This window comes from Anolis carolinensis, chromosome 2, assembly GCF_035594765.1.
Source record: "Anolis carolinensis isolate JA03-04 chromosome 2, rAnoCar3.1.pri, whole genome shotgun sequence".
Taxonomy (NCBI): Eukaryota; Metazoa; Chordata; class Lepidosauria; order Squamata; family Dactyloidae; genus Anolis; species Anolis carolinensis.
Window position 1 is genome coordinate 194,712,090 of NC_085842.1, and position 19,948 is coordinate 194,732,037.

Below are 19,948 nucleotides of genomic sequence, written 5' to 3' on the forward strand. Positions count from 1 at the left end.
GGAGACATCCATTTAATAGATGTACCATTCCAGTTTCCTTTCCTTTTTCTTTATCAGTTTTCCCTTCTGCCTTTTTTCTTCCTTCTCCTTTTCCTTTTCATAAAGGATAAACAAATATATAACCATAAAGTGTGTTTGAATGCAGCCGACCTTATCTCACTGGTTTTTCATTGTCAGTAGACACCCCTGGAACTAAGTAACTTGTTATCAATGTTTGAGAAACAATAGTAATAATAAATATGTTCTGCAGCTGTTATTTGCTATTCAGTTCCCTGGATTCACATGCTGGAAGCTCAAATTTTTTACAGGAACAGGATGGACTTAAGAAGAGCCCAAACATATCTAGGCTTAGAAAAGGCTCTTTCTCCATCCAAATGCCACTGACCTGACCTCAAAGGGAGAGAAGAAGACACATGCACAGATCAATTCATGCCAAGGTCCAGAAGCAGATGAAAGGCCACTGCCCTGAGAGAGAGAAGAAAAGGCAGACAAACCTTCATTCCAACTGCCATTGCTCCCAGCTCAGAGGAAGAGAAAAAGAGGCAGAACAACTTCATCACATAGGCCTAGAAGCAGATGAAAGACCCTCCATTCATTCTAGCTGCCACTGCCCTCGCAACAATTTCAGCTGCTTTGGAGAAAGAGAAAAGGAAATAGACACAGCTTTGTTATGCCTACCCAGAAACAAATGGGAGGCCATATCTTTGCTGTGGTCTTGCAGGCAAGAAGAAGAAGCAGAAATCATTTCACCATGCCGATGCCCAGAAATAGATTAAAGGCCCTCCATTCATCCCAATAGTCATTGCCCTAAGGTAAAGGTAAAGGTTTCCCCTGACGATAAGTCCAGTCATGTCCGAAGAGCCGGCGTTGTCCATAGACACCTGCAAGGTCATGTGGCCGGCATGACTGCATGGAGTGCCGTTACCTTCCCGCCGGAGCGGTACCTATTGATCTACTCACATTGGCATGTTTTCGAACTGCTAGGTTGTCAGGAGCTGGAGCTAACAGCGGGCACTCAAGCCACTCCTGGGATTTGAACCTGGGACCTTTCGGTCTGCAAGTTCAGCAGCTCAGCGCTTTAACACACTTCGCCACCGGGGCTCCATTAGTCACTGCCCTAGTGAAGAAAAATGCAAGTAGAACTCAATCATTCTTATTAAGGAGAGAGGAAATGCAGCAGAACACCAGAGGGGTTCTGGTAGGAGATGGTGGTCAATGCCTCTTTGGTACAAGGCAAAGTTCCAACTTGCCTAAAGGAGGCAGTTGTGAGACCTCTATTTAAAAAGCGATCCCTAAACCCCTCCATAATGGACAACTATCGGCAAGTGTCCAACCTTCCCTTTCTGAGCAAGGTTTTGGAGCATGTGGTAGCATCCCAACTCGAGATTTCTGGATGAAATAGATTATCAAGATCCATTTCAATCTGTTTTCAGGCCTGGCTTTGGAACAGAGACAGCTTTGCATAGAGAGCGTGTCCCTGTTGGTTCTCCTGGACCATTTGGCAGCTTTCAATGCCATTGACCATGGTATTGACCACCTGGGCCATCTCGCTTGGATGGGACTGAGAGGCATTGATTTACAATGGGTTCATTCCTTTCTGGAGGACCATACCCAGAAGGTAATACTGGGGGCTCCTGTTCGAACCCCTGTCTGTTGACCTGTAGGGTTCATCAGGGTTCTGTTTTGTCCCCCATTCTGTTTAACATCTACATGAAACCACTGGGCGAGGTCATCTGGAGGTTTGAAGTTGGGGCCACCTATATACAGGTGACACCCAACTCTACTACTCCCTCCCACTGATAGCCAAGGAAGCTGCCCTGACCCTAAACCAGTGTCTGTCATCAGTAATGAACTGGATGAGGGCAAACAAATTGAACCTTCTATCTAGATGCTCCTAGTCAGTCAGATGGCAGATCAGGGGATAAGGATCTAGCCTGTGCTGGATGGGGTTACACTCCCCGTGAAGACACAGGTATACAGTTTGGGGGTCCTCCTGGACTCGGCATTGAATCTGAAGGCCCAGGTATCGATGGTTGCCAGGAGGGCCTTTGCATAATTAAAACTTGTGTGCCAACAAATGCTATAAGGCTTTTCCCACTCCTTAAAAAACTTTTTCTCTAAACTGCATTCTCTTGAAATAACTTTATCCTAATAGATATGGTCATCAGAGTTCAAGTACACAAACATGCACATTATATTTAAGTTGTAATTCTATCTGTCCTCAGCCAACCACATTATGATTTATTATTATTTACTCTATTTATTTCCTGCCTTTCTCTATCCCGAAGGTCGGCTTTACATATGCCAACTATTTGATGCATTTAGATAACAAACAATTAAATACGTTTAAGTTAAAATTTAAAAATTAGAGTTAAAAAGCACATTAAAACAAACATTATAATCACTGTTAAAATCACTTGAATTTGTGCTTTCAAAAGTGCTTGACTGTTACAGCAAATTAGAGAGCATTCTAATTAATGCTCTCTATTTGTAGTTTTATTATGATTAAAACTGAGATTACAAAAGACTAATCACAAACAGATTAGATACATGTACTGCAAATAATGAGAGTAATTGAAATCAAGATTTTCCATGCTTTGACTCAATCAGTGATCAAAATGAGAGAAAAAGTGTTAACTAAAAAGGATTGGAGAGATAAGCTAATGGATTATATGCAAATGGCCAAGGTATCCAATAAATTAGCAGGCAAAAACAGTAAAAAGTTCCTAAAGAGATGGAAACGGGTGATGGCATATCTGGAAGGAGAGGCGAAGAAATGAATGATAAATAGTCCCAAGAGGAATTTAGGGGAAACATGATAGAAGGATAAACAAGTAATGTTATAGGCACAGTGACTAGGGATGGAAGTCAAGGTGTGGGGTGCATGGGTGTGTGGGATAAGGGCTAACTTTATGCAAGAGGAATGTCTTATATGTGTGGGTGTCATGTGTATTATGTGTACTGTGTGTATCTATCACGTTTGTAAATTTTAATAAAATGTATTCAATAAAAAGCTGGGAGAAATGAAAGTTTTGAAGGGAGTACACAATCCCCCCAAATGGCTATGTTGTGTTCTCAAATTTTATTCAGAGAACAGAAATCCAAAATATCAACAAGCCCAGAGATTGGGAAACAGTGAGTTAGACAGCACCTGCATTTTCGATGAACATTGTGTTGTAAAATGATCCATGTCTAAAAAGTGTGTGGCCAACATGAAATATTTGGAAAACCTTGGGCTAGGATACTATTTCTTAAACTATGGGTCCCGACCCCAAATGGGGTCCCCTTAGCCCAATGTTGGGGTCAAGAAAAATTTGGCAACAGTAAAAGGCTTTTGAATGCCCCCCATTTAAACAGATCTGTGAGCTGCAGTGGACTCTGCAGAAAATAAGTTTTTATACCCATTTTATAAACCTATATACCTAGGGTCATACCTTGGGAGGAAAGGAATAGCAAGTGGAAAACATTTAAAAAGCCGTACTCTAGGCTATGTGGTCTAAGGTGATGGGTGTTATAGTTCAACAATATCTGTACTGTCACACAGTCCTCAGCCCTGTTGCAAACATCTTTCTGGCTCTCAGAGCCCCGAGCAGTAAAAATACTTCATTACACAAATTCTAAATGCCTACTGAGGCTCATGCAGATATTTAAGCCAATTTTGTGAGTTTTGGGCTATTTAAAACAACAGGGTGGAAGTCTGCTCACTTTTTATTAAAAATGACCTAACCTGAGGCAAAAACCTAGCAAAAATCCCCCACTTGGAGCCATTTGGGGGGCAAAGATTTTGACTGCTGCAATTCAGGAAAAAGTTGGTAAATATTGGTGACGGGGGGAGGGGGGGGAGGCAGGCAAGGTAATTACTGTTTATTTTACTGGTCTTTCCTTATGCTTGAATGAATGACATATTCATCACTTTACTGAGCTGATTCCCAGCAGAGTTTAATAATTCACATAAAAATTTCCTTATGATTAATTATGTTGAACTGTCGTTTCACATATGCCCTCATTTGTACACGTTTGATTATTTGGATGCCAGCTTCCTCAAGTACCAATGAAAGAGGTTTCAGATACTTCTGAAAACAATATCTAATGAGAGTCTTCCATAGAAAACCTGAACAAACAAACAATTCTAATCAAGAGGTGGGAGGGGGGTATGGGGAAACTGGTGAACCTATGAAAGTTGCAGGGATTTTCCCTAAACTAACCTTCAAATCTGCAGCTGTCCTGAGAATTACTTCCTTCTGAAATTAGTAGTGTTCAGACTGAATTCAATGTTGGCAGGAACTGTTATTCTGAATTGTGGGACATGTAGTCAGTAAAGGCATTTTACTATGGGACAGGAGGAGGACTTTCTTCTGTTCCCGGAGTCCCTCTTAACCTGTTTGCATAACATTTGGCTCATTGTTTCTTTTGAATTTTCTCACATAAAAAACCCTGTCAAGAACCTTCAAACCAGGAATATTTGTGTCCCAAAACAAAAACAATACAAATGCTCAAGACCTCTGGTTGTAACAAGTCAAGCTTTCTAATTATAATGGCTCACTGGAGTTTGGTTCTGGAATCCTCTATGGATGACAAAATACTTGGATACTCAAATCCTGTTAGATACAGTGGTTTAATAGAATGGTGTTATTTTATTATCGAAAATCGGAACCTGCAAAAGATCCCCAAACTCGGCAACCTGGAATGGACGAAGGATTGGGGGAAATCCAACCCCAAATAGGGAAACAAGTTGTCCAGGAACACCTGGCCTCTCTAAACGAATTCAAGTCCCCAGGGCCAGATCAGCTACATCCAAGAGTATTGAAGGAACTAGCAGAAGTTATTTCAAAACCACTAGCAATTATCTTCGAGAGTTCTTGGAGAACAGGAGAAGTCCCAGCAGATTGGAGGAGGGCGAATGTGGTCCCTATCTTCAAGAAGGGAAAAAAGAAAGACCCAAACAATTACCGTCCGGTCAGTCTCACATCGATACCAGGCAAGATTCTGGAAAAGATCATTAAGGAAGTGGTCTGCGAACACTTAGAAACAAATGCGGTCATTACTAATAGTCAACACGGATTTACCAAAAACAAGTCATGCCAGACTAATCTGATCTCTTTTTTCGACAGAGTTACGAGTTGGGTCGATACAGGGAATGCTGTGGATGTAGCGTACCTGGATTTCAGTAAGGCCTTGACAAAGTCCCCCACGACCTTCTGGCAAACAAACTAGTAAAATTGTGGGCTAGACAAAACTACGGTTAGGTGGATCTGTAATTGGCTAAGCGAACGAACCCAAAGGGTGCTCACCAATGCGTCGTCTTCATCATGGAAAGAAGTGACAAGTGGAGTGCCGCATGGCTCCGTCCTGGGCCCGGTTCTGTTCAACATCTTTATTAACGACTTAGACGAAGGGTTAGAAGGCACGATCATCAAGTTTACAGATGACACCAAACTGGGAGGGATAGCCAACACTCCAGAAGAAAGGAGCAGAATTCAAAATGATCTTGACAGACTAGAGAGATGGGCCAAAACTAACAAAATGAAGTTCAGCAGGGACAAATGCAAGATACTTCACTTCGGCAGAAAAAATGGAAATCAAAGATACAGAATGGGGGATGCCTGGCTTGACAGCAGTGTGTGCGAAAAAGACCTTGGAGTCCTCGTGGACAACAAGTTAAACATGAGCCAACATTGTGATGTGGCAGCTAAAAAAGCCAACGGGATTCTGGCCTGCATCAATAGGGGTATAGCGTCTAGATCCAGGGAAGTTATGCTCCCCCTCTATTCTGCCTTGGTCAGACCACACCTGGAATACTGTGTCCAATTTTGGGCACCGCAGTTGAAGGGGGGTGTTGACAAGCTGGAAAGCGTCCAGAGGAGGGCGACTAAAATGATTAAGGGTCTGGAGAACAAGCCCTATGAGGAGCGGCTTAAAGAGCTGGGCATGTTTAGCCTGCAGAAGAGAAAGCTGAGAGAAGACATGATAGCCATGTACAAATACGTGAAGGAAAGTCATAGGGAGGAGGGAGCAAGCTTATTTTCTGCTGCCCTGCAGACTAGGACACGGAACAATGGCTTCAAACTACAGGAAAGGAGATTCCACCTGAACATCAGGAAGAACTTCCTCACTGTGAGAGCTGTTCGACAGTGGAACTCTCTCCCCCGGGCTGTGGTGGAGGCTCCTTCTTTGGAGGCTTATAAGCAGAGGCTGGATGGCCATATGTCGGGGGTGCTTTGAATGCGATTTCCTGCTTCTTAGCGGGGGGTTGGACTAGATGGCCCATGAGGTCTCTTCCAACTCTACTATTCTATGATTCTAACTCATGGCCAAGAAAGATGCTATGAAGGGTTCCATTAACTGATGACCTTACCCCTAGAAACACAGCCCAGCCGACATCTGAAAGTTGACCTTTTCCCTAGATAAACACACAAGCACTGTGCTGGTACGGCTGTACCAGAAGCTCCAACTTTATTTTCTTTCTGCTAATGTTTGCAGTCATAGGGCAGGCCGCCTGTCTATCATCATTAAGTTTGGTTCCGCCCCTTGTTCAGGGCTCTGGAAGGGAAAGAGCCATTTTTTAGTCAGTCTCACTTAAGGAAGCTAAGCTATAGGACGTAGACCAGCTCGTTCCGTAGAAAAGCTTCATATCACAAGAACATCCGGGGATATAGAATATCCGAGGAAACAGAAACAGAAATTCCAGAGGAAAAGTCCCAAAAGCTCTGGCTGAGAGCTCACAGCCTCTCAGCCTCACAGCTCCTGAGGGAAACAGCCCTAAAGTTTCCAAAGAAACTTCGGAGAGAGAACAGCATCACAGATCCATGGAACCCCAGCTGAAACATCTGTAAGCCTTGGTTGGTAGGTCTACTTGATGCCCAGATGCATTTGGAATCGGTAGTAGGTCCCACATCAGCTAGGCCCATATGATAGACAGCCTTGGAGAGGTTATAAGGGGTTTTTCTTCTTACAGAGAAAGTACAGTTATCCAAAGCCAATCGCCTGTCCCCTGGGGACAAGATTTCAAAGCCAACAGTTTATTAAGGAAACCTTGAAGTGTTATTTGACTCCTTGAAGATTTATTATTTCATTAAAGACTCAAAAGACCATCCCTTTCAGGAAAATCCTCAAGAACTTCTCTTTGAGGTGCCCTGGCTTCCCACTGGGCATAAACTATACGTCCTATACAAAAGACAATCGTTACAGGCCCAGCGCATGACAGAACAAGCACCTAATGGGGAAGATCATGGGGCTCATCCCATTACCCCTCCGAGTAGTTGGCATAATCACCTGGTAATTATCTTTCATGGCAATAAACCCTTCCACCCAACAACTTATTGATCCCTAGCAAGCCAGAAATGTCACTGAGTCACCTGCCTTTGTCTCTCCATGAGAAGCCATCAACGTGTTTTGGCACCCATTGTTTCCCCAGCCCAGACCTGATGTTAAATCCTGGCTGCCAGGATCACAGCCATCAAAACCTGAGCCCTGACCACATTTTTTCTTTCACACATCCAAAGCAGGTGGACTCAGAAAACAGCCACAATGAGCAATGATAGTTTATTAAAATTTCTGTCAGATGGACTTTCAATCTTGACTATGGGGGTGAAATTATTGGAACTCGGTTAGCTGCTGACAAGCAAAAGATTCCAAGTGTCCTGCAATGGGTCAGGAAATAAATTAACAGCCAGGTTATTGTGCAAACCTTTTACACAGCAACTGCCAAAGAGGGGCTATCAGACCAGCAGAATCCCCAAAAGGCAACAGCCTCCCACAGGCAGCATGGCTGAGAGGAGGAAAAAGAAGACAACGAAGCACACACAAATCAGATTACAGCTGTATATTCCAGCTGTTATCATCGAAGAGATCCAGCTAGCTATCCCTATACGCCCAAACCCCTGAAGATTCTTAGAAGTTAAAGAAAAGAAAGCAAAGAAATACAAAAATCTTTATGTCCTAAAATGTGGAGAAGAAAAGAAGAGAGAACATGAAAAAGCACAATTATCTGCAACTTTCATGGAAAAGAATAATTTAAAGATTTTTTTAAAAGAATATCCAAACAAAAACATTAAAAGAAAGATAAATGAGAGCAATTAATAAAGCAGGTAAGATTGATTTGAACTGCTGAACTGTTAATAACGGAAGATAAAAGAGTGTGTGAGGAGATGATCCCTCAAAAAAGAATTAGATAAAATAACTTGTAAATGGAAATACAATACAAAGTGTTTTGGTTAAACAATTCAAGAATAATTTTACCTAATTGCGATTTAAATTTGTCATCTAAAGCGAAGGATTGAGTCATTTTGAGAATTAACCTTGAAATAATGCTTTGTCTAAGCAGATATTTAATTCCCTAAGGAATGTGAAGACTCTGTTTTTCAACAGCCAAGTGATAGAAATATAACAAAAAAAATGACATCAAGCGGTTTAAAGACTATAGACTAAACGTTCAATTCTGCAAGGAAAAGGAAAAGATAAATTTAGGGATAACTATTTACAAAGACCTAAAACAGGCATGTTCTGAGTCTGGCAGGGGCCAAATGTGGCCCCTTTTCAAATTTTCACTGGCCCTCCCTCTCCAGGCCTCCCTCCCTTTCTTGACTTCCTTCTTCTCTTTGTTTGTTCCTTCCCTTCTTTTTTGGGATCAGGGCCCCAGAAAAGGTAGGCTCTTTGGGAGGAGAGGGGGAGATGGTGGCCTCTTGCATCCTATAAAGGAATGAGCGGTGCGGAGAGGAGAGTCTACTCCTTCAGGCAGGGGGAAATCTTTTTAAATCCCACCTCTACCACCAATATAAAGATGGCGCTGACACCAATTATATCGGACACCTCTCCACTCTACTCACGCTCACACGCAAGCACACGAATGTGAGAGGCAAGGATATAACGTTTGATTTTAGATTTTCTTTTAAAATGGTAGCTGCCACCAACCTAAAATGTCTTTAGGATTTTTGTTGTTAAATGTGTCTGAGGCAAATTTCTCCCATTCCCTGCCCACACTGTTTCTACCCCTGACTCCCAAACTGATGTTCAGTATGAGGCTTTTCTGTAGTATTTTATTGTTGTATTGCTGGAACTTTTATTAAGGCTTTTTGATGGAAAATATACACTGTGGAGGCTCTTGAAAGTTGAAAATAGAATAAAAATTTATTTTCTTAAAAACAGGCAAATGATTATTTCAGAGAGGTGCATTAGCATAAACGGATACAGACATTCTTCAGCTTAACTTCGTTGTATGTTTCAGATTACTTCACTTAGTTTCAAACAGTTCCAACCAACCAATCTAACTATTGGTCACAAAAACCCTCACTCTATTTGCTGAGAATAGTCACGAGTTCCCCTGGTTAACTCTAACCTAGAATCCTTCTATTAACTAGCCCAGTAGTGAGAGTCAATCCCTTGAGTTATCTTCCCCTCAAGAGATCCAAACTGCCTGACTTAGCCTGTCAGTTTCCACAGCTTTCAGTTCTCTCTCACACACACCCTCCAAACTGCTCTTTCCTCTCCAAGCCCCCAAACCGAACTGCCTTCTTCAAACCCTAAAACAGAACTCTCTTGAGCTCTTTTTTTTCCTCTGCACTCTAAGACTTGGCTCCTCCCATCTGCTCTGGCTGGCCAATCCTAGGAGTCTCTCTCTAAGCTCCTCCCCCTTTCCAACCACACTCAAGATGGCTGCCTGGCATTCCTCTACAAAATGGAGGCTTGCCTCACTCACTGTTACCCAGGCTTTATTCCAGTCCTAATAGGTAAGGTTCACTACATATCCCTTCACCCTGATTGAGTGTTGCCTTCTTCTTAGGTCGCTCTGGCCTCAGGCATCCTGTCCCATTGGCCCCTTGTCTCTCTCTCCCTTCCCCCAAAACTCTTGGACTATTGGATTATGACCAGTTAGGACCATAACCTACTGGGTAGCAGAGTTTCAGGAGTGTTCCTTCGGTTTGTTAGATAATGGAATATCACTGGGCGTATAAATATCTTCGAAGGGGCAACAATGCACTGGTACTCCTACGATCTCTCTGAAGGCAGGAGCCTCCTTTGGCGAAGAGGGCAAGGTTAGGAAAGACACCACAAGTTGAATCTTCAAACTGCAGAAGCTGTTTTATTGCAAGATTAGCAATAACAACAAAAATGCATACAGGAACGCAATCAAAGGTTTTGTCGCACCCCCAAAAGGGTTGCAAGGCTTTTTTTTATCATTGTTACAGAAAGTAGAAACATATTCTTATTGGCTTTCAAAAATCAATCATCTCTTTGGATTAACAATTTATTATTTATTTTTATTTATTTATTTCCAGTGTTTCTACCTTTCTCCCTGAGGGGACTCAGGGCGGCTTACACAACTGGTAGGATCACTACCAGTACATCATAATACAGTAAAATAAGAATAAAATAGTTAAAATAGTTAAATAACATAGTAAAATACAATATATAAAAGATTTAACACAGTGCAACATCGAATATATATGCCAATCATCCATCAGACCTTGTGCAAAAGCCTTAATCCAATCCATGTCAATGCTATTATGTCATCAGCATCTTTACTAACACGCATTTTTACTGGTTTTCTCTATTCTAACAAGCAAAAGCAACATAACAATGGCTTTTTTCATGTTCTCTGACCCTGAACTGCGCTTGTGGCCCAGGCTTATCTGCTTGCTTGTTTCATTGCTAGCATGAGAAATTTAGGGAGTATTGGCTAGATTCATCCTTGAGAACACAGAGAATAATCATTTTCCTGTGGTAGCTTTTTTTCTCTAAGCATCAGCACATTTTGTTTAACAGAGGCTCTAAATCAGGACATATGGGACTTGCAATCATTAGAAAATTTGTATTTAAAATCATGTCCCTCTCATCTTATTTCTATTCAATGCTCTCAGCAGACAAAGATTCAAGTAGACTTCTTTAAAATAACATGTTTGTTTTACTCACAACTCCATGTATTTAAACAGGTACATTTCTTGTCAGGTTAAACTTGAAAATGTGTCAGGGTGTATTTTATTTATTTATTTATTTATTTATTTATTTATTTATTTACAACATTTCTACCCCACCCTTCTCACCTGAGGGGACTCAAGGTGGCTTACAACAACCGGCAAAATTCAATGCCAAACAGATCAATGAAAACAGCAACCCATTTAAAACCGTTAACAATAATCCATAAAATACATTAATCAAGCTTAAAACATATAGTTACTTAATACTATTCTTCCAAGGAACCATTGCACATAAACCTAAGTTCAGACCATGTCAATATAGTACTTATTCATTAAATGCTTGCACACAAAGCCATGTCTTAACGTTCTTTCTGAAGGCCAGGAGAGTCGGGGCCTGCCGGATGTTACTGGGAAGGGCGTTCCACAGCCGAGGAGCCACTACTGCCTGTGAGGCAGGTGGGACTGAGAGCAGGGCCTCTCTAGACGATCTTAGTGTTCTTGATGGTTCATAGGAGGAGATATGTTCGGACAGGTAAGTTGGACCAGAACCGTTTAGGGCTTTGTAGGTCAAAACCAGCACTTTGAATTGGGCTCGGTAGCATATCGGCAGCCAGTGGAGCTGGCTTAGCAGGGGGGTGGTACACTCTCTGTATGCCACTCCAGTTATTAATCTGGCAGCCGCCCGCTGTACTAATTGGAGCTTCTGGGCCGTCTTCAAAAGCAGCCCCACGTAGGGTGTATCTTTAACTTACAATCTTTAACAGTCTCGTCAAAACTATATTGCTCTGTACAGCTCTCTTTAATATCTGTCTGCTTCCAAGGAACTCAAGCCTCAACCGACTTCTAACTTCCTTCACTGGCTTCTGTACTCAAACAGACTCAAGCATCAACTGTCATTTCTCAACTATCATCCTTTTAAAACTGCATTCTAAACAGTCACTGAACCAATAACATGGTCTGCAGCCCCTCCCACTGTCTTAAATATATAGCGCTAAGAAAACTGCATACCAAAGAAGATATACACTTCAAGAAATAAACAACACATTATAAATAGACAAATCTTTAGATAGAGGAGGCTACTCCTCCTTGGCTGTGCTACTTGTGACAAGGCTGTATCCTCCCCACAGAGGAATTCCACAGGTCTTCAGAAGCTACTGCTAATCCAGGAGTTTGCACATCACCCTTGACCATTTATTTACCCTGAGTGACCTTCCTGACCCTTAAAGGATACTTAAGGAAGAGACTATAAATCATTGCTATCAGAGCAGATAAATATCTCTGACTGGTCTGTCTGCCATGTTCAAGCCCTCCTCTTTATAAAATGTTCTTATAGTCTTGGAGGCTTCATAATCTGAATTATTTTTTATACTAATGATGTTAATACTTTTTCAATATTTGTATATTAATATATTTTAAATTGTATTGTACTGTTTTTGATGTTAGCTGCTTTGAGTTTCCTTATGGAAACAAAAAGGGATAATAATAATAATAATAATAATAATAATAATAATAATAATAATGTCATTTGATACAAAAGTGGTAAATTAGTCATATCAGTAATGTAGTATTTGTAGGCATCTGAATAAATTGATAGCTGAAACATTCAATTCTATATTTTCTATATTTTTCTTAGGTTCAGACATGATATTACTGTATCTGTATTAAAAATGGACCCCATTCTACTCCCCCAAAGGAGACTGTTTCCACTATCACTTTGCAAGTTCTTTAGCCTTCTTTGCAAAATACTAGATGTGTGCAAAGTGGCTGAAATCTGATTAGTAATTCACTTCAGAGATTCAGACAGCCCCTGGTTCAGTTTCATAAAAATTCAGAGAGGGTCCCATTTGATTTTGTAATCCAAATCTCCTAAACTTCGTAATTATTTCATTAAGATTTGTTCCATCAGCAGCAATGGGGAAAATTTAGATGCTTGTTTCTTTGTCTTTTTTATGTCTATCAAGATGAAATCTGGCACACTTGTAGGCAACATTTAAGGCTGCCAAGTTTCAGAATGTTTTGGTCATCCACTGCTTTTTAGGACATTTTAAAAGGTCTTCACAAAAACATTTATTTTAAAACTACAAGAGGTATCCCATTGAATTTCTGCACAATAAGAAAACATAAGCAGGGCATCAATCCTACAAAGTTTCAGAAAGATCTGTTCATCTACTGATTTTTAGGAATAATTTATTTAAAAATGCAACTATTTTTTTTTAACTACAAGAATTATCCTGTCAAAATGTGGCACAGGGAGACAAAATAGTACAGGGAGACAACTTGGCAAGCCTTCCAAGTTTCAGAACAGTCAGAGGAAGCAAGCAGGTAAGTAGGATCTTGCAGGTCTGGCCTGCTGGATGTGGGGGCATGGGGCTTACTGATGTGGCAAAGTTGACAGATAGTTTAGGTGGTACTTGTCAGAGTTGAGAGATAGTTTAGGGAAAGGGTAGTGGATTTTTAAATAGGGGGAGAAAGAAATAAAAGAGGAGCCCAGTCTCATTGCTGGAGTTGGAAATTTGTACTACGGTTGTGCACGTTTTCATTTTTATAAACAGGCTCCAGCTAATTTGGCTGGTTCAGCCAGTTTGACCAGCCAGTAACAGCACATGCTCCACCACCAAAATAGATCACGTGGCTTCCCAAAACAACTGTTTTCTGTTTTTTGCCTACACAAGGAGTGTGGAGAGGCTGCTGTGCGCCTACAAAGGGTTTCCCTATGAGCCCTGACTGTTGAGCTAATCAGAACAGAAGTAAGCCATGGCGTGTCTACATGAAATGGGCTTCCATTATTCTGTTCTGAGTAGGCTCCTGAGGGAGACAGTTCTGTAATCTAAATTCTGAAGCCGCCATAAAATGAGGAGGTAATTTGTATATATATATTAAAATGGCTAATGTTCCTTGAGGTGATGCGTCTCCCACTGAAATAAGTGTTTAAGAAGGGTGCCTCCCTTAACTCAGCTTCATTGAAAGGGTGTTGAGGACAAATGATCCCAGAAAGGATGGTTTCTTACACCAGCTCAAAGAGGCTTCCACCCATGTGATTTGGGGAGGGGGGGGGCAGGATGGTGTGGGATGCCTCTGGCAATGTGAAACCCAGGCTGAGGAAAGAAGGCAGAGTGGAGGGGGAAATAGATAAGTTCCCTTAAAACCTGAACCCGGTTGGTTTGAGGCTTGAAACATCGCTACCTCAAGCCTGTATCAAGTGGATGATTTCTTAACATATAGCTGGCTCCCAACTTGGTCCCACTGGGACTTCACTTTCACCATTTGCTTGGGGAGAGTTTTTTTTCAGCAAACACTTTCGAGAAGTACTCGCCCCATCTCTCCAGGGAGATGTCTGCCCTAGGTGGACCCTGGGGGTGATTTGTTCTGTTCACTATTTACCAAAATTTCTTGGTATTGTTTGTTTGAGATGCCCCCAGTAGCTGTTTCCAGTCAGCTACAATACGGGATTTATGTTTTTGGCCCATAAGCAGTTGGAGCTGCTGTTTAGACTCTTGAATTTTTGTGAGGAGGAGATCGTTTGATGTGGATCGATAATTGTTATAGAGTGAGCGGATCTCTTTGTTTGCTATCATGCACTCTTTATCGAACCAATTTTGGGGTCTGACCCTGGGTTGTCTCGGCGTTCTTTGCCAATCGTATAGTTTTTATAGATTTTATGAGGGATTCAAACCCAGTGATAGCCTCCTAGAAATCTGGGTTTTCAATTATCAAAGCTTCCGTGGACAGCACTTCATAAGAGATTAAGATATCTAGGCACACCCCCTTTGTCTTTACATTCCATTTCAGTGTATTGTGGGTAGGTTTGTTCAGGTGGGGAAGTACTGCTTCTCTCCAAATCCAGGGTAAGGGTAAGTGGGAGATGATGACTAAGCAAGTAATTGTCTATAGCAAATGAATCAATGTTGCTAGCTATGGAGGGTGAAATCAGAAAATAGAGACACTAGAGACCCTTGATGAGACAAAGGTATATTCTCCAGAGTTAGGAAACCGAGTAAGTCCATTTAGCCAGGACAGGTTGAGTTGCGTGGCCATTTTGATCAGGCATATTCTGACATCTGTCACCCCGGCCCCCAACTGATCGCCATGGAGGCTTGAGGCAGCTTAGGAAAGCAGGGTGAGTGAAGGAGAAATAGCTGAGGTTTTGTGGTTGTATTTAACTACAGGGATATTCTTATTAAAAATAATAAATTTCTGAAGATAAGTTGCACAACAATTTTATAGGTTAAAGGTAAAGGTTTCCCCCTGACATTAAGTCCAGTCATGTCTGACTCTGGGGGTTGGTGCTCATCTCCATTTCTAAGCCGAAGAGCCGGTGTTGTCCGTAGACACCTCCAAGGTCATGTGGCCGGCATGACTGCATGGAGCGCCGTTACCTTCCCGCCGGAGCGGTACCTATTGATCTACTCACCTTGGCATGTTTTCGAGCTGCTAGGTTGGCAGAAGTTGGAGCTAACAGCGGGCGCTCACTCCACTCCCGGGATTTGAACCTGTGACCTTTTCGTCTGCAAGTTCAGCAGCTCAGTGCTTTAACACACTTTGCCACCTATAGACACTCGGTTTTTTCACTCCCCTTTCTCTATTTTTCCTGCCCCTTCTTTCTTGTGCACTCCTTGGGACAGAGTCCTGTTCTCTCTGTAAAACACTGTAGATTTTGATGACACCAGATTGATCAATCAAAAATGGTAGGCATAGTACTAACAATGAACACAAAAACACACTAAGAAATCAGGCCTTTATTTTACAAAGCAGTGTAAATTCAATTTGAAGTGGTGGAAAGGAGAGCAAGAAAGAAAAAAAAGATAAAACCTCAGGAGGGAATGTGATTTCTGAATATTAACTCAAAAGCCATGAATAACAGACAATAGCAACTCCACTTAGACCTGGCAGCCCAAAAATGTCAATGTATTGGAAAACTGATCAAGGTCATTGCAGAGGTCTTGCCATTCTTCGTCTTGGCATTCATCCTCACCTGGCCACCGCTCGATCCAGGTATCTTTGCTAATGAGATAGAAGACACTGGAAAAGACCAAAAGAGCAGAGTTCTGAATCTTTGTTCCACAGGCAAACTGGTTAACACGAGATATGTGGAAGAACCTACCAAGACTGGAATGAAAAGAGTAAGGATAATTCTTCAGCCTTTTCACACACCTTGAAATGGCCAAGTTTTATTTTGACTGTATTTTGGGGTGTCTTAGTGGTCTTATGGAAGATAATTGTTTTAATTGTTTGAACCAGATTGACTCCAGGACCAGTCTGGTAAACTGTTCAGAGTCAGGGAGCGCAACCCCATTCCTCATCCTTTTACCTGAAGCTATCTGACCCTGATCCTTCCGTGTGTCCATTGGCACTTCCTCTATCCCTTTTCAGACAGAGAGGGGTATATAATGGGAATCTTTCAGTTGCTCATTGGGAGGGTGAGTGAGGTGGGGTACATTCCCATTGTTGTCTCCTGTCAGTGATCAGAGATAGCATTTGTTTTCTCCATTAGGAGGACAATTGCATACTGCCAATTAGGGACCCCCCCCCCTTTCCTGAGCAAAAGGAAAAAATGCTTTTATGGGAACTTTCCTTCAGCAGCTTGTGTTATTGGAGATATGCAGTATCAGTGAACTTGCTTCCCAAGAGAAAGACATGGTTGGAACTGATCTCTTAAAAATAAAATCACAGAGTATTCCAGTGTCTTTGTGTTTTATTCTACTTTTATCGATATTTTCAGGAGAGGGAAATGGAGGACAGGGAGGGAAGGGTGGCACTGCCATCCCACCTCCTCAGTTGGCAGTGGGGATGCCATCTGGGATTGTGGATGTTGATACCAGATCGCAGTCTCTACTGCTTTAATATCTACAAAGATGTAGATGTTCAAGGAAGTTCCAGATCTTTGCAGGTATCATTTTAATCTGGGTGTAAACCTCATTCAAAGGCAATCCGCATTAGCCCGGGTGTGTTTTCTGGACACCCCAGACTAATGTGACATTTAAATAGGTTCTAAGATATTTCAGGTGTATTACTTTTTTTAAAAAAAAAAATTGTGGATTGAAGTTACCTGGAATAAAGTTGGGAAGAAATGAGAAAACTCATAATTTCTGTTAGGAGGCTAAAGTCTAGGAGCTGATTTTGAAGACAAAAATGATACATCAGTGGATGACTGGAGTTCTAGGACACTATATACTTCATGGGGAAATTGGGATCTCTGCCTTTAGCCTAGTTAGTCATAGCATACATATAAACCAGAAGATGTTTATCTTTAAACTGGGGTGGACAAAAATGGAGCTCCTGGGGTCTAATTCCATCCCATTTCCAATCCAACCCAATGTGTTTAAATTGCATTTTTGTTTTAGAGTCACTTACACAGAACACTTGCAGTTTTTGTAATTTCACAGACTAAAACAGTGTCCCCTTTTATGTAAGGAGTGGGGAATGTCTGAACTGGGGGCAGTAGGCAGCCTCTGAGATCATTAATTTTGGCCCTTGGTCTCCCACCCATATATTAACCATTCATTTGATTTTAATATGTAATTTTAATAATAATAATAATAATAATAATAATAATAATAATAATAATAATAATAATAATGGTAATGATTGTATTATTATTCACAATAAATAAGAAAGTAAATATATAAAACTGTGGCTCATGAATGATATTATAATATCAAATTGCCCCTTGACAGAAAAAGGTTCCTAACATTCTATGTCATTCCTGCTGTTAATGGAGGGCTCTCAGAATTAAGCCTAAGACTGCTTTATAATGCCATTTTAGATGCATCTACACTCTAGAATCAATGCATTTGACTCCATTTTAAATGCTATGGTTCAATGCTATGTATGGAATCATGAGAGCTGTAGTTTTACAAGACTATCTCTGCCTAAGAATTCTCTGGTACTACAGCAAACTGTACCTCCCATGATTCCATATCATTGAACCATGGCATTTAAAATAGTTTCAAACTGCATTAAATCTACACTGTAGATCAGAGGTTTCCAAACATTATTTTCTTGTTTGATGGTTTTCAGACTTACAGTTTTGGATATACTCTAAAGTGTTTTGAGGCACCACTGAAAGAAAGGCAGTAATAATGAACAATAAAAGAATTAAACAAAAGAAAAGTATAGTTAATCAATTAAATGAAATGCATACTCATTATTTGCAGGCCACAGATCATTGCTGATACCCCAGATTAGATAGTCTTCATTCTCCTCCAGATTCAGAGTTTCTCTGCATTTAATCTGGCTGACAAACTTGCGAGGACTGACTTCTGGATTTGGATCACTCCCTGAAGGAATAGGACAAAACAAAGAAAATATTTGGATGAGAATTGTGAGCCAATTAACTGTTGTAAATGACTAATATATTGAAAATGAGAAGGCTGGGGAGTAATCATTGTCCATCTTGCCCTGATGTCCTCGTATCCCTGATCTTTATTTTTCATGCAAACATATTTATTGAGAATTACTGTAGATACTAGGGTTGTCCAAAAATTCGTTATGATTATTTCGGAATTGTTTCGGAATGTTCTCGCTTTTTGAACCGAGTATTGAAACATTGTCCCTGAACGCAACTGGCAATGTGATTCGAACCATCGTTGGCCCATTCTCTAATTGTGTCTTAATGTTTCGTTAAATTTTTTCCTCCAAAAATTTTTTTTTAAAAAAAATTAAATTTTTTTTGTTTCTGCAACCTAACTTGAATGGGAGCCTAGCGCAGCCTAAAATGGCAGCCACTCCCTGGCCAATCAGAGACTTCCACGATAGCTGGAAAAGGTGGGGGCTAGCGTCCTCCGCGTCCACATGTAAGATCTCTATAAAAAAAAAACCCTCCCCAACCCAGGCAAGCCATTCGGGGCTAGGATACCGAGCAGAGAGGGTGGTTCGCGCTGCGCTGGGAATCAAGCCGCCTGCACTGAGGGGAGAGAGGGCTAAGTGTTCTGGGGGTTGGGTCTGTTAAGGGCTGGCTGTTGTTGCTGACTGGATATTGTGTGTGTGTGTTTTTTTTGGGGGGGGGGGAATTGGCTTGGGGCTTGTGGCATCTGGCAGAGTCCTTGCTGTGGCTTTAAGCAATTTTTATTTTTAAAAGGACGTGGGCGCCAAGGCATTGCTTTCCTGATGCTCCATTTCTAAAGACCTCTGCCTTTTTTTTTTAATTTAGCAATCACTAGATCAGCCCTTCTTAGCAATCCTAAAAAGGGGGGGGACATTGGAAGTTAGAGTTTCCAAAGGACGTGTGCGTCCCTGCGAGGGCATTGCTTCCCTCACACTCCGTTTGTAATCCCAAGCCCCCGGGCTGAGTGTTATTGCATCAATCACAAAGACACACATTGTTTTCAAACCTAAAAGGGTACATTGGAAGAAATAGTTTCCAAAGGACATTGCCAATCCTGTCAAGGCATTGCTTGGCGTGTGCTGCGTTTCTAATCCAAAGTCCTCGGCCAGAGTTTCATTTTGGCAATCACAAGGTCAGCCAGTGGCACCATAGATCAAAAAGTTCAAAGGCAATTTATAGTTTCCAAAGGACAGTGGCACTCCTGTCAAGGCATTGCTTCCCTCACGCTCAATTTCTATTCCCAAGCCTTGGGCTGAGTTTTATTTCTGCAATCACAAAGTCAGACATTGATTTGATTTAATAGAGTGTCCAAGGAAATTTATAGTTTCCAAAGGACATTGCCAATCCTGTCAAGGCATTGCTTGGTGTGTGCTGCGTTTCTAATCCAAAGTCCTCCGCCAGAGTTTTATTTTTGCCATCACAAGGTCAGCCAGGGGCACCATCAATCAATAAGGTCCAAGGCAATTTATAGTTTCCAAAGGACATTGCCAATCCTGTCAAGGCATTGCTTGGCGTGTGCTGCATTTCTAATCCAAAGTCCTCGGCCAGAGTTTCATTTTGGCAATCACAAGGTCAGCCAGTGGCACCATAGATCAAAAAGTTCAAAAGCAATTTATAGTTTTCAAAGGACAGTGGCACTCCTGTCAAGGCATTGCTTGGTGTGTGCTGCGTTTCTAATCCAAAGTCTACACAAGTAGAAGAGGGACTTTCA

At 41.5% G+C, this 19,948-nt stretch overlaps 1 protein-coding gene across 1 annotated transcript in view; it reads right to left on the bottom strand.

The window, feature by feature from the left end:
* Window positions 1–15,617: 15,617 nt before the first annotated feature.
* LOC100566988 (A.superbus venom factor 1) overlaps window positions 15,618–19,948 on the bottom strand; it is an 86,209-nt gene continuing 81,878 nt past the window's right edge. Inside the window, exons 39-40 of the mRNA XM_008103737.3 lie at window positions 18,055–18,190; window positions 15,618–15,932 (exon numbers count right to left, since the gene is read on the bottom strand). Coding sequence (XP_008101944.1) covers window positions 15,791–15,932; window positions 18,055–18,190 — 278 coding nt within the window. The 3' untranslated portion in view covers window positions 15,618–15,790. The remainder of the gene's footprint in view (window positions 15,933–18,054; window positions 18,191–19,948) is intronic.